Source organism: Cupressus sempervirens, chromosome 6 (genome assembly GCF_028749045.1).
Source record: "Cupressus sempervirens isolate cs-2001-9-10 chromosome 6, ASM2874904v1, whole genome shotgun sequence".
Taxonomy (NCBI): Eukaryota; Viridiplantae; Streptophyta; class Pinopsida; order Cupressales; family Cupressaceae; genus Cupressus; species Cupressus sempervirens.
Genome location: NC_143123.1, coordinates 696,672,900 through 696,686,692, shown reverse-complemented (window position 1 = coordinate 696,686,692; position 13,793 = coordinate 696,672,900). Strand labels below are relative to the sequence as shown.

The window sequence follows — 13,793 nt, the reverse complement described above, 5'->3', positions numbered from 1 at the left end:
ATTTATTTTAGAAAACATAAGCTTTTAGTCCGTGAATTCTTATCAAATTTGTATCCTCATTTTCTATTTCAAAATAACTATTCTAGAATAACAATTCCAATTCTCATATTTCTATTCTTGCATTCTAGCTCTTCCGTATGAATCTACAGCCTTCGTGCTTAGAAAATTGGGTCGTTTAAGTGAACTCTTCTGTACATTCAAGGGCCTCTAGTTGCAAGTGTCGTTCTCTTTCGTGGAAGTTTCCTTGTATTATAGTGTCTTGAGGAGGTTCGTTATCGGGGAAATGTATAGAACTGAAAAGTTGTAGTGCTGCAGTGTGTATCCAACTGCTCTGTATTTTTCTTCCTTTTTGTTTTCTTCGTGACTTTTTATACCCGCACTTCTTGTCATTCTCTCTCAACAGACAGATTAGACGTCAGACAAATATCATGGACAAAATGTTTTCCAGCTCCAAAAATTTCCTCTCAAAATTATTACATGTGACTGTGTGCTTGCATACCAGGCTGGTACACGTTGGAGAATTGGGGACGTCTCTCTTTCAGGGAAATTACCACCTTGAGCACTTATCTCCGTTGTATTTAAACGCTAAAGAGATATCCGTTCCATAGGTAACACTTCTACGATGGTGGAGATCAGGAAAAAGCTGTTCAAAAGCCTGTTTTTAGTATATGCAATGTTTATTCAACTTAAAAATCACAGTGTTGCATTGGAGGGTCGAGATACTCTCTCCTTGGGCGCCTTGATTATTGGAAACCAGACAATAATTTCGAGGAATGGCACATTTGAATTAGGTTTCTTCAGCCCAAATGGTACCAATAACTGGTATATCGGCATTTGGTATACCACCACAACAGAGAAGGCGTTTGTTTGGGTGGCTAACAGGGAGACCCCCGCCTGTTCGACGGACAAGGTGCGTCTCTTTGGTCGGCCGGAAATGCATCAAACAAGGCCTCCCGAGCGGTGATATTAGATTCTGGTAATTTTGTAATGTTCAGTGCTGCTAATAGCAAATCTGAAATTGTTTGGCGGAGTTTCGATTGTCCTGTCGACACCTTGTTGCCCGGATGAGGTTCGGGGGACACCAAAAGCTTGTTTCTTGGAAAATTTCACTCGATCTTGTGTTAAATATTGTTAGTTGGACAGCTGTTATTTCTGACCCAGAAATAGCAATAGTATTTATGGGTAGCTTGGAGAGCTATTCGTCCTTATCTATGAATAGCAATAGTATTTATGGGTGGTTTGGACAGCTGTTTGTCCACTTGCCAAGAATTAGTAAATGGTTATTATTTACTAATTTTAGAGATTCCCTTTTGGACACCTTGCAACCAATTCTATTATTGGCTGTCGAGTTGTCTTAATCTTAGCCGTTGGTTTGATTTATTCTTGGTCGTTGGTTTACCAACAGGAGTAGTATAAAAAGGGGTCATTGGGTCATTTGGATAATAAGAAGTTTTGGAGAAACGTTTGTAGTGTTAGCAAACAGTCTTGCAGTGTTAGCAAGGGTGCAGTGTTAGCATGGGGATAGCAGTGGGGAATATCAGCGGAAGAAATTAGGAGGTTGTCAGAATTCTGCCAGTGAGAGTCAAGAAATTTTGTATCTCTTAATTTGCTGAAGTTTAATATAATTCCTCATCTGTAGAACTGGTTTTCCCTTAGGGGTTTTTCTAGGGACAATTTGTCCGAAAATATTGTGTTCATTGTGTTGCGCATTTCTTTCCGTATTTTATAAGTGAAGTTGCAGTTGTGTTATTTTTCAATATTAGCTGAGAATTTATTTTCAGTAGTTTAATAATCGTTTGTGATAGGAGATTAATAATTAGTGACTGCAATAGTTGATTTTTCACATGGTACCAGAGCATTGTTAAGGGTAGAAGAGTTTTGCCCTAGGAAAGAAATTTTGATCTCTTTAGATTTATTATTGCTTTAAACCCTTGAGATGGCTTCAGCTGGTTTGAGAGATCATAATAGATTGGATGGTGCCTCAAATTTTGGTGGCTGGAAGGCCAGAATTTCTTTATTGTTGGAAGAGAATGGTATCAAGGATTATGCTACCAGTGGTGTACCTGTACCAACGGATGCAACACAGCTTGCAGCATATAGGAAGGATGATGCCAAAGCGAGGAGGATTATCCTTGATGGTGTCAAGGATCATATTGTTCCACATATCTCGGAGCTAGATATAGCAAAGAAGATGTGGGACACCATTCTAAATCTGTACCAGAATGCTACCACCAACAGGAAGTTGATTCTCAGAGAGAAGCTAAAGAATACCCGGATGAATCAGGGAGAAGACGTCACAAGTTACCTCACTAGGCTCATACTTGTCAAGGATGAGTTAGCAGCTGTTGGAGATAGCCCTAGTGATGCGAGCTAGTGAGAATAGCTTTAAATGGGTTTACTAAACAATCGAGTGTCTTTGTTCAAGTTGTCAGTGGACGAGATACTTTATCGAGTTGGGATCGACTATGGACTGATTTCAGTCAGGAGGAGTTTAGACTAAGTCTTGTCAATGGGGCCAACAAAAGTCAGGAAAATGAGGTGGAACAAGAGAACGTTGCCCTAGCGGATAAAGGGAAAGCAAAGAAGGGATCTAGCAAAGGATCAAATTCACAAAGTGAAAAGAAGAAGAAGGACCTTTCTAAGGTCAAGTGCTTTGGATGTCACGAGTTTGGCCACTATGTCAGTGATTGCCCAGAGAGGAAGAAGCGTAAGAAGCAGGGGGCAGCTTCAGCAAGTGCAGAAGAACTCTCCGGTAGAATGGAAGATGAGTTTGCACTCATAGCTTATATGGTTAGCTCAACCTCACAGTGTGTTTGGTATATAGATAGTGGGGCGTCATTTCATATGACATGAGTTAGAGAGTACTTCTCTAGTCACAAGGAGGAGGACACCAACATCCAGATTTCTATGGGAAACTTGTCCAAACTCAACCTTGTTGGGAAAGGGACTGTTCAGTTTCAGAGGGAGAATGGAAAGATAATTCCAGTTCATGATGTATTATATGTGCCAGGCTTAGGTATGAATTTGATTTCTGTATCTGTTCTTCAGGATAAGGGGTATAATGTACTCTTTAGAGGGACACATGTGTTGATTAAGCACAAGGATTGGAAATCACCCATAACTGTTGGAGTTAGGAGTGATCGTCTTTATAGATTGCAGTTTGATACTCCTAAGGCACTTATGAGCAACAATAATCCTAGAGATCTTGGAGAGCTATGGCATAGGAGGATGGGCCATATTCATCATGGAGCACTTAGATTGCTTCATGAGACCGTGACAAGTGTTCCAGAGGTGAGCACAGAGCATGACAATGTATATGTAAGGGATGTGTGTTGGGAAAGTTTGCGAAAGCATCTTTTTCAAGGAGTGACACCAGATCTAAGGGTGTTCTTGATCTAGTACATTCAGATGTTTGTGGACCAATGTCGACGAAATCTCTTAGAGGATATGAGTACTATGTTACTTTTATTGATGATTTCTCTAAAAAGACCTGGATATACTTCTTGAAGACTAAGGATGAGGTTTTCAGTCGATTCCAAGAGTTCAAGGCTCTTGTGGAGAACTCGACAGGAAAGAAGATAAAGGTTCTTCAGTCAGACAATGGAGGCGAGTACAAAGGAAATGTCTTCCAGGAGTTCTGCACCAGAGAAGGAATCAAGAGAGAATGGATTGTTCCTTATAATCCACAGCAGAATGGAGTTGCTGGGAGGAAGAACCGTTCTATATCGGAGGAAACAAGAGCTATGCTACATGACCAAGACATGCCCCATTACTTATGGGTAGAGGCATGTAATACAGTAGTGTACATTCAGAATAGAGTTCCACACAAGTTGCTAGGGAAGATGACACCAGAGGAGGCTTTCAAAGGGAAGAAGCTAGATGTTAGTCACTTCAGGATATTTGGGAGTTTGGCATATTGTCATATTCCTAGAGATACACGTACAAAGTTAGATCAGACTGTAGAGAGGGGGTACTTTGTTGAGTACAGTGAGACCTCAAAGGCATATAGGATATTCATTCCGGGGACTAAAAGAATTATTGTCAGACGGGATGTCAAGTTCATGGAGGGCAAGGCATTCGGGAGATCCAGAGATTTGCCAGCAGATGATTAGAGTGAGCAGCCAATAGAAGCTCCAAGACCAAGTCAAGGGCAGCAAAGTTCAAGTGCAGTTACCAGTACGAATATAGACTCAGTTAGTGAAGATTCACAGAGTATGGAGCAATAGGTGCAACAGGAAATGCATCTAGAAGACTTAGAGGTTGACATTTCATCCTCTACAGTTGGTAGCAGGAATCATGTGGTTCCAGATACACAAAGGGATACTCAAGAGTTTGTGGGAGCTCCTAGGAAGAGTACTAGACAGGGAAGACAACCAACCAAGTTCAATGACTATGTGGCTCTAGTTAGTTAGTTGGTAGATAGTGAGCCTTCTAGCTATCAAGAAGCTGCAGAACATCAGGTATGGCGAGATGCTATGGTTGAAAAATATTCTTCAATAATGCAGAATGATGTGTGGGAGGTAGTACCTAGACTAACAGATAGGGCTGTAGTTGGATCACGCTGGATCTATAAGATAAAGCACGGTGCAGATGGTAGCATCAAGAAATACAAGGCTAGGTTTGTGGCAAAGGGGTTCTCTCAGAAGGAGGGAATAGACTATGAGGAGACATTTGCTCCAGTTGCCAGGTATACTTCTATACGAGCTGTAATCTCACTTGCAGCACAAATGGGATGGCAAATCCATCAAATGGATGTCAAGACAGCATTCCTCAATGGTGAGTTGAAGGAGGAGGTATACATAGAACAACCAGAAGACTTTGTAGCGCATAGCAAAGAGACCCACGTATGTAGATTGAAAAAAGCATTATACGGACTCAAGTAGGCTCCTAGAGAATGGTATGAGCGCATTGATACATACTTGCAGAAAATGGGCTTTGTAAAGAGTGAAGCAGATGCTAACCTCTACTACTTGATGGTTAGGGGTGAGATTCTCATTCTTGTTCTTTATGTGGACGATCTATTTCTTATAGGTTCACTAGGGCTCATAGTGGATTGCAAGAGGAACCTTGTAGAAGAGTTCGAGATGAAGGATTTAGGACTTATGCACTACTTTCTAGGCATGGAAGTGTGGCAGATAGATGGGGAGATTTTCCTTGGTTAAAGAAAATATTATATTGAAATCTTGAAGAAATTCGGGATGGAGGATTGCAAAGCCATGTCTACACCCATGATCACAAATTGGAGGAAGGTAGATACATCTAAGGAGAAAGATGTAGATCCCACTTTATATAGACAATTGATTGGTTCGCTTATGTATTTGGTCAACACTAGACCAGATATATCATTTGCAGTTAACTCTCTTAGTTAGTTCATGGTTGAACCAAAGAGAATGCATTGGATAGCGGCTAAGCATGTGCTACGTTACTTGCGTGGTATAGTCAAGTATGGGATCAGATATGTTCGAGGTGAAGGTATCAGGTTGATAGGCTATACTGATGCAGATTGGGCAGGAAGTACAACAGACAAAAGGAGCACTTCAGGGTGTTGTTTCAGCTTGGGATCAGGAGTTGTATCTTGGTTCAGCAGGAAGCAGAAGTCTGTGGCTCTAAGTTTAGCAAAAGCAGAATACATAGTAGCTAGCATGGCGACATGTGAAACTATATGGCTTCGAAAGTTGTTAGTAGCCTTGTTTGGTTAGAAGGTTGAGACTACTGTGATACATTGTGACAATCAGAGTTGCATCAAGTTGTCTGAGAATCCAGTGTTTCATGATAGGTCTAAACATATAGATATCAGATATCACTTCATCAGAGATTGTGTACAAAGGGGAGTTGTTCGACTACAATACATACCTACAGATGAGCAAGTAGCAGACATTCTGACGAAGGCTTTGGGAAAGGCCAAATTTATCTTCTTCAGAGATAAGATGGGTGTCTTGCAGAATAACTTCCTCGCTAAGAGGGAGTGTTAATTATTGTTAGTTGGACAGCTATTATTTCTGACCCAAAAATAGCAGTAGTATTTATGGGTAGCTTGGACAGCTGTTCATCTTTATCTATGAATAGCAATAGTATTTATGGGTGGTTTGGACAGCTATTTGTCCACTTGCCAAGAATTAGTAAATGGTTATTATTTACTAATTTTAGAGATTCCCTTTTGGACACCTTGCAACCAATTCTATTATTAGCTGTCGAGTCGTCTTAATCTCAGCCGTTGGTTTGATTTAATCTCGGTCGTTGGTTTACCAACAGGAGTAGTATAAAAAGGGGTCATTGGGTCATTTGGATAATAAGAAGTTTTGGAGAAACGTTTGCAGTGTTAGCAAACAGTCTTGCAGTGTTAGCGTGGGGATAGCAATGGGGAATATCAACAGGAGAAATTAGGAGGTTGTCGGAGTTCTGCCAGTAAGAGGCAAGGAATTTTGTATCTCTTGATTTGCTGAAGTTTAATATAATTCCTCATCTGTAGAACTGGTTTTCCCTTAGGAATTTTTCCACGAACAATTTGTCTGAAAATATTGTGTTCATTGTGTAGCGCATTTCTTTCCATATTTTATAAGTGAAGTTGCAGTTGTGTTATTTTTCAATATTAGCTGAGAATTTATTTTCAGCAGTTTAATAATCGTTTGTGATAGGAGATTAATAATCAGTGACTGCAATAATTGATTTTTCACATCCTGCTCCAGGACTTTTCTCCTGTGAGTCGGATCCGTCTGGCATCAAACAATTTATTCTAACCTGGAACAATTCTGTACAGTATTGGGTAAGCGGAATTTGGGACGGCAATGTTTTCAGTCAAATTCCGGAAATGGCAGACAGAAGCATATACAATATCAGCGTTGAAAGTACGAGCTCTGGATTGTATTTCACATACACGTCGGTTATTATCGAGAATGCGCTCTCACGTTTCGTTCTAGTCAAGTCTGGAGGATTCCAAGCGTATACTCAGCTTGATGACGGTAAATGGAACCTGTTCTGGTCGCGGCCCAGAGATCAATGCTCCGTATATGGTTTGTGCGGCGCTTACGGAATCTGCAATTCCAACAATCTTCAGTTCTGCAGCTGCGTGGATGGCTTCACTCCAGCAGACACTCGTGCTCTGGATTCGTTGTCGAGTGGCTGTGTTCGGCAGAGCCCGTTGAACTGCGATCCCAAAAATGGTAGTTTGGAAGGATTCCTGGAGCCGACCGTCACGTTGCCTGATGGTGATTCCGCTTCCTTATACGAATGCTACCACAAAGAAGGATTGTGAGAAAGCCTGCCTCCTCAACTGCTCCTGCACCGCGTTCTCTTTCAGTCCACCTTCGGGGCCGTGTCAGATCTGGTCTGGAGATTTGTTGAACATGCGTAACTCCCTTTCATCAAAAAGCAATTCACGTTTCTTCATTCGAGTAGCTGCCTCTGCGCTCCCGAAGACCAAGAAATCGTCCTCCTTCAAACTCAAATCACAACTGTGGTTAGTAGTCTGGCCCTTGCTTTGGGTATCTTCTCAATTTTAATGTGGCGGAGGCATCGGCAGAGGCAGTGGCTACGATCGTTGGATAGGCTCGCGGAGGCCACAAATTCTTTTCTAAGGATGTTTAGCTACGTGGAGTTGAAGATCGCAACTAGAAATTTCAGGTCGAATGCAGAGACTGCATCATTCACTGCGATGTCAAGCATGAAAATATTCTTCTGGATACTAACTTTGCACCCAAGTTAGCAGATTTTGGACTTGCAAAGCTTGTGGGTCGAGATTTCAGCCGCGTACTCACTCTGCGCTCCCGAGTGGATCTCTGGTCTTCCCATTACACCAAAGGTTGATCTCTACAGTTTTGGTATGACGCTCTTGGAAATCATTTCTGGCCGAAGAAATCTGGATTTAAACTTTCAAGACTCGAGTATGTATTACTGTCCTTCATGGGCTGCATCTCAAATTTACAATGGCAACACAATAAATATTGTCGAGGAAAGTATTGCAGAAGACGGAGACATTGAAGAGGTGAGAAGAGCAACTATTGTAGCATTGTTATGCATTGAAAAGGATGATGAAGTGAGGCCAAATATGAGGCAGGTACTGCTGATGTTGGAAGGGAAGATGCAGCCACAAATTTCACAGATCCAATGTTCTTCACTCATGAGCAAGCAAGGAGATCGAAGCGACACTGGTAGCCGTAGCGAGAGTTGACGTTAACCATGTTTAAAGTGTAAGGTTCACTTCTAGTAAAATAAAATAACAGAGGAGGCAGGGTATCGTAGGATTCTATAGTATGTTTTATTTTATAATTAGTCATATTATTTGATTATGATAGAAAGTTGGTTTGGATCTTAGGTTTGCTTTTTAGTAGTCTTTGAGTTTGAGTTCAAGTTTGATATATATATATATATATATATATATATATATATATATATATATATATATATATATATATATATATATATATATATATATATATATATATATCATAGTTATATATATATATATATAAAATTGTGAGATTGTGGAATAATTATATATAAATAATAGTGATAGATCAATTTTATATTTAGAATATTAGCAAATTTTTATCATGGTCTTTAATTTGATTGTATAAATGGCGAATATAATATTGTCAAAAAAAGAAAGATTATTTTTTAATTTTCAATTTTAAATAAAGATTATGTTGAAGGATCTAGCTTATGTATGACTTAGTTTAATTATGTTCTATAAATGATTCTAGTTTTAAATTAATATTCTATCAATTGCACACTTGTTTGCATACATTGATGAGCTAGTAGTTTTTTTCTTCATTGTAATATTCATCTAAGAATAATAGTTTATATTTTCATACAAAGAAAATGGCGATGGATAATGACTATGCGTATAAAAACTCAAAGTTGTCTACATGAAATCTCTTGATATATTTTTAGATCATTATTTTATAGGTAGAAGTTTTATTATTATTTAATAATTGGTAATGGGCATATTATATTGTAGCTATTTATAAGGGAAAATTTCAAAGTAAAGTGTGAATATTATGAAACTAATGGTATTAGATTTACAAAGTACTTTTTATACATAAGCGACCAAATTTTTTATAAGCATAATTTAGAGAAGTTAAACTAGTCAACTTGAAATTTTGGCCAAATTCAAATAAATGATCCTTCCGACACACTTGAAGTGAGAGGTGAAACTATATCATTCTTTAATTATTTTCAATAAGTTTTTAAAATTCATTGCCTACTTGTTTCTTCTTTTCCTTTATAAAATTTGTATGTGTTATTTTAACCACTAAATGTAACGCATCTTAAAATGTAATGCATTTATAAATGTACCTTAAAATATGACCTAATGTTGTGAAACATTTTAAATTTAAAGGATTATTATATTCAAAATGTAATTAAAAAAACTCAAAATAATAATTAAACTTTCTTTCCTTCAACTTAAAAAATTAATTACATCCATTTCCCTACAATCTTTCTTATCATGTATTAATAATTTGTATCCCAAATAAGTATATGTTAAAATTTGGTCTCCATGTTTTTGACATTGCGGTATTTTGTTTTGACATAAATGGCTACCAATTTAATAATATTTAATATGTGTAAGCTCAACTATTTTTTTTTTAGTAACATTATTTGACAAGATCTATTATGTAACTAGAGTCCTTTCCTTTTGGAGAAATAGAAAATGTTGGGGTTGAGGTTAAAGTAAGTGCCTTCACAATAGGAAGTGTGTATGTGTTTTTTGTATTTAAACTAATGGAAAAATTTGAATATCACTTAGCCAACTATGAAAAATTTGGATATATTTAGAATTAGACAATCTGTTTGGAATATTACATTCTTTCATTTCAATTAGTATTGATGCAAACGTTAATAAATGTACTTGACAAAAGTTAAGCTTCAAATGATGTGGATCATACCATGCATACAAAAAGAACTTTGTAAAAGCCATCAATGGTTTGCATACAATGTATGTAAATATCCACAAAGGTAGTATGATATTATTTTATTTTATTTTTTCCTGATAGATGGTTTAAAAAAAAAGTCATTGTGAGAAAATAAAAATACAGGCTAAATCACTAGACAATGGTGGCCATTAGTATTGACTGAGTAATTGTCAAATATAATGGGTGTAGAATTGATGAAATTCAATGTAACTCTAAAATATCAAATTGGACAAATCTATACATGCCATGTTATGATGTTTATTCAAACCAAATGGATTTGAAATGTCACCTAAAATATATAAAGGCCATTTAAAGAAAAGTACACAAAAAATGTCAAAATAAACATCTAAATACACCATGTTGATAATATTAAAAATGCTAACCACCTCACAACAACAAAATTGTTATCTTTTAGCCTTGTTTATAACTAAAGAAAATAGTTCATGCATGCTTTGAAAAGAATACCCAAAATTAATTCCAATATACATAACAAAGAAGAATTCACATTTAAGATTCATCAATTTAATTCCAAAGTAATCAAAATGAAGAAGGATATGAAATTAGAAAGGAAAACAATTCAATCAAAGTAATTGAAATTCTTTAAAAAAACTAATGGCTATAAACTTCATACTGACACAATGTTGTTTATTAAAGGAAAAAAATTAAGAGAAAAGATCCTATAATAGAATTTACATATTAAAGACAAATGAAAATCACATTCAATTATTTTGTAACAAAATGAAAGATTGGTTTAACATTGTCACTTTATTGAATGCTTAACCTCTTCCTTATATACTCGAGCTCTAATTTTCATTACTATAGGATTTACAACAAAAACATTATGTATATAATCAGATCCTAGAGGCTAACTAAGAAGACACTGAAAATGTATGTAAGAACATCATAGTTGACAAATATTGAAAATAGGAATTAGAATTTTTTTAGCAAATTATCTTCTTCATTCATTAATAAGAAGACACATTTCTTTTATATCCATTCTTCTCATTTTATTAACGATGACTCATACATTGTGCTTAAGTTCAGGACCAAAAACTAATAAACATGATAACAATTTCAATTTTAGACTCAAAAACATAGTGCACAAAAGGTGGATAAAAAGCCATAATGCATCAAGATTTCATAGTATTATTGAGCAATGTATACAATTTGAAAATATTTAAAATTATAAACTTTTAATGTGCATCTTAGACCTTAGAAAGTCAATTAAATTATAATGCTAATTTCATTTTACATTAATCAAAATAAGGAAAACTATGAGTCTACATTAGTTCATTAATGTTATTAAAAAAATTGTTCCTAAAATGTTTGATTTTTATTTTTTAAAAGAGCTTTAGGTATGCTTGAATTCAATGAAAATTGTGACTATAAAGTAAAAATAACTAGCACTTATAGCCATAGGAGGTGAAAGGGAACAAATGATAGGCACCTTGGGATTAGGTATATTTGTTCTTTTTTTTTTTTTAATAAAATTTAATCAATTTGAAAGTCTTTAAATGAGAATAATAATTAATGTTAGTTTATTAATACTAAAAGCTCACCAAGGGTGATCCGAATGTAAAAATTATACAAGTTGGTATATTAATAAATTATTTTTTACATTTTTATTATTGTATAATATTATGGTACAATATATTTGTTGGAGAATTATTTTTTTATCATTGATTTGAACTAATGTTGTTGTAATATTTTGTTGTATACTTTAGAAATAAATCTAATTATATAATAAGCATGCAATGTTTTTCACAATGAAATTTTTTAGTGAATTTGTGAATAATAAGTAACATTTGTGAATAAAAAATTGGTGTAATTTTAAGGAGCTAATATTTTTGGCTTTTAACCCTTTTTAATTATAAGTGATTATTTTTGGTATGCATGCCAAATTAGTAAACATTAATTTAATATCAATGCATTTTTTGTAGTCATCGAGATAGAAATTTCCAAACATACTATTTTTACATGAAATTGTTTGTTATTGTCCAAAAGTAAAGAAAATAATATTCAGTTCTAGGCACAAAGATGTTTTGATCTTATCCGATTTTCTAGTTCTTCTAGGCTCCTCTCTTTAGCAAAGTGTAAATATGTTCATATCTGATATGCTAAACTAGAAATGTCTAGGTAACCTCACAATATGAATTGTGCACAAATCTCATGAGTAGAGTCACCAATCTTTTGGTTCCTCATACTGTTGGTCAGATTCTTATGAGTCTTGTCCACTTAATGTTGAGAAATCTAACATGATTTAGCCAATGGATGGGTTTGATTCTTTGAGAATAAAATACCCCTTCTTGTTAGGCCCTAAAAAACCTAGGTGGGGGCACCTTCATAAAATAATTTACAATGATTTAATGTTCTTGAATGTAGGATTTCTAGATGATGCTTTTGAGATACAAAGTAATTCTCAAGGAGAAAACACAAGTGTAAAACTAGATGCTTCTATAATGATTAAAAGGGTAATTGGAAAGATGAACGAGAAATGAGAAATGATATGCAAATGAATTAGGAAAAGAATCTCACAAAATACAATTGTATATCAACTCAAATGGACTAGGAAAGATTAGTCCTTAATTTAATATTGGACAAATAGAGTCAACCTTGCATGAACTTAATATCATCAGAGTCCGTTAAAGATGTCTACCCATACCATCAACTAGTGGACAAAGAACTTGGAACATGAAACCCTATTCTAAATGAATATAACCCTAACCAAAGGAGACCAATTAGAGAAATTTCACATTGCCTATAATATTTGATAATCAAGAGTATACATTGCTAGCATGATTTTAGCACCCGATTTTTTCAAAATTGGGTCACATAGAGAAGCTCTCTTTAATTTCTTAGGTTTTAGATTGATATTTGTTGAAAACACTTTGTAAAGTTGGTATCATATGAAAGGTGGCATTTAGATGAACCTATGAACCATTAAACCCAGGGCTTCAAATTCATGGCTCAAAGTTGAATATATTGACATGCAAGTTCAAAGGCAGAATTATCAGCAAAGTCCAAGATTCAAGGTTCAAGGTTTGAGGTTTCAGAGGTATAGATTGTAAAATTGAAAGAACATATTGGGGATTCAAGTTCATAGGTTCAAATTTGAATATTCAAAGGTCTCAAATTGTTGGAAATATAAGAGGAGTAATTAAGAGGGGAGGGGTGAATCAATTACCACTAAAACAATTCCAAATCCCTTTGATGTTAAAACAAACTTCCTTTAAACTCATAGCTTAGTTAGAACTAGATATTCACTGTAACTTGGTCAACAAAGAAATCTGATATATTAATGTGTATTAACCTTTAGTAACTTAGCTGCAGAAAGATAAAGCAATAAGAAAATAAAATGAACACATGAGACACTAGGATTAAATGTGGAAACCCAATTTGGGAAAACCACCAATGCAATTAGTTACAACTTATCTCTCTTCTTAAGTGATCCCTGTTAGGAGCCAACCCTATTAAAGGTAACAAAACATAGTATTAGGTGTGACCTTGTTAAAGGATTTAAATTACCCTATTAGGAGTGGCCTTGTTAGAGGTCTTAAGATACTTAAATCTAGAAATACCACCTAGTTAGAGGATTTACAAAATGATTGTTAAGTCAACTCTGTTAAGAGATTTATTCACTAAGATATAATGGTTAGAGAGTAATAATGATTGACTTAATTGACTACTTTGGTCACTTGAGCGCAATTTACATATTATTTTTATAAATAGTTGATTTTCTTTCTGGCCTTGTGTCGAGTTAACTCTTATGGGGTTATCTAGTATCTCCTGACCATTTTTTTTCTCAATATGTAAATTTAATATTTATATTAATAAAGAAGGGGCTATCCATTAAAATTAAAATTAAAATGTTATCTAAGTAAT

At 35.4% G+C, this 13,793-nt stretch overlaps 1 protein-coding gene across 1 annotated transcript; it reads left to right on the top strand.

Annotated features, from left to right (window-relative positions):
* Positions 1-622: 622 nt before the first annotated feature.
* On the top strand, positions 623-8,167 carry LOC149554114 (G-type lectin S-receptor-like serine/threonine-protein kinase At2g19130). Its single transcript, XM_089790415.1, has 5 exons — positions 623-923; positions 6,704-6,763; positions 6,795-7,248; positions 7,396-7,658; positions 7,743-8,167. The coding sequence occupies exons 1-5, from the start codon at positions 623-625 to the stop codon at positions 8,165-8,167; spliced, it is 1,503 nt and encodes a 500-aa protein (XP_089646541.1).
* Positions 8,168-13,793: the final 5,626 nt, after the last annotated feature.

What these genes read in the sequence shown, in the direction of transcription:
- LOC149554114 (XM_089790415.1), top strand. Translation starts at nt 623, where the DNA reads ATGGTGGAGATCAGGAAAAAGCTGTTCAAAAGCCTGTTTTTAGTATAT. An exon ending in ACAATTCTGTACAGTATTGG is followed by an intron (nt 6,764 to 6,794) that starts GTAAGCGGAATT and finishes GCAATGTTTTCA; the next exon opens with GTCAAATTCCGGAAATGGCA. An exon ending in TGCTACCACAAAGAAGGATT is followed by an intron (nt 7,249 to 7,395) that starts GTGAGAAAGCCT and finishes TCATTCGAGTAG; the next exon opens with CTGCCTCTGCGCTCCCGAAG.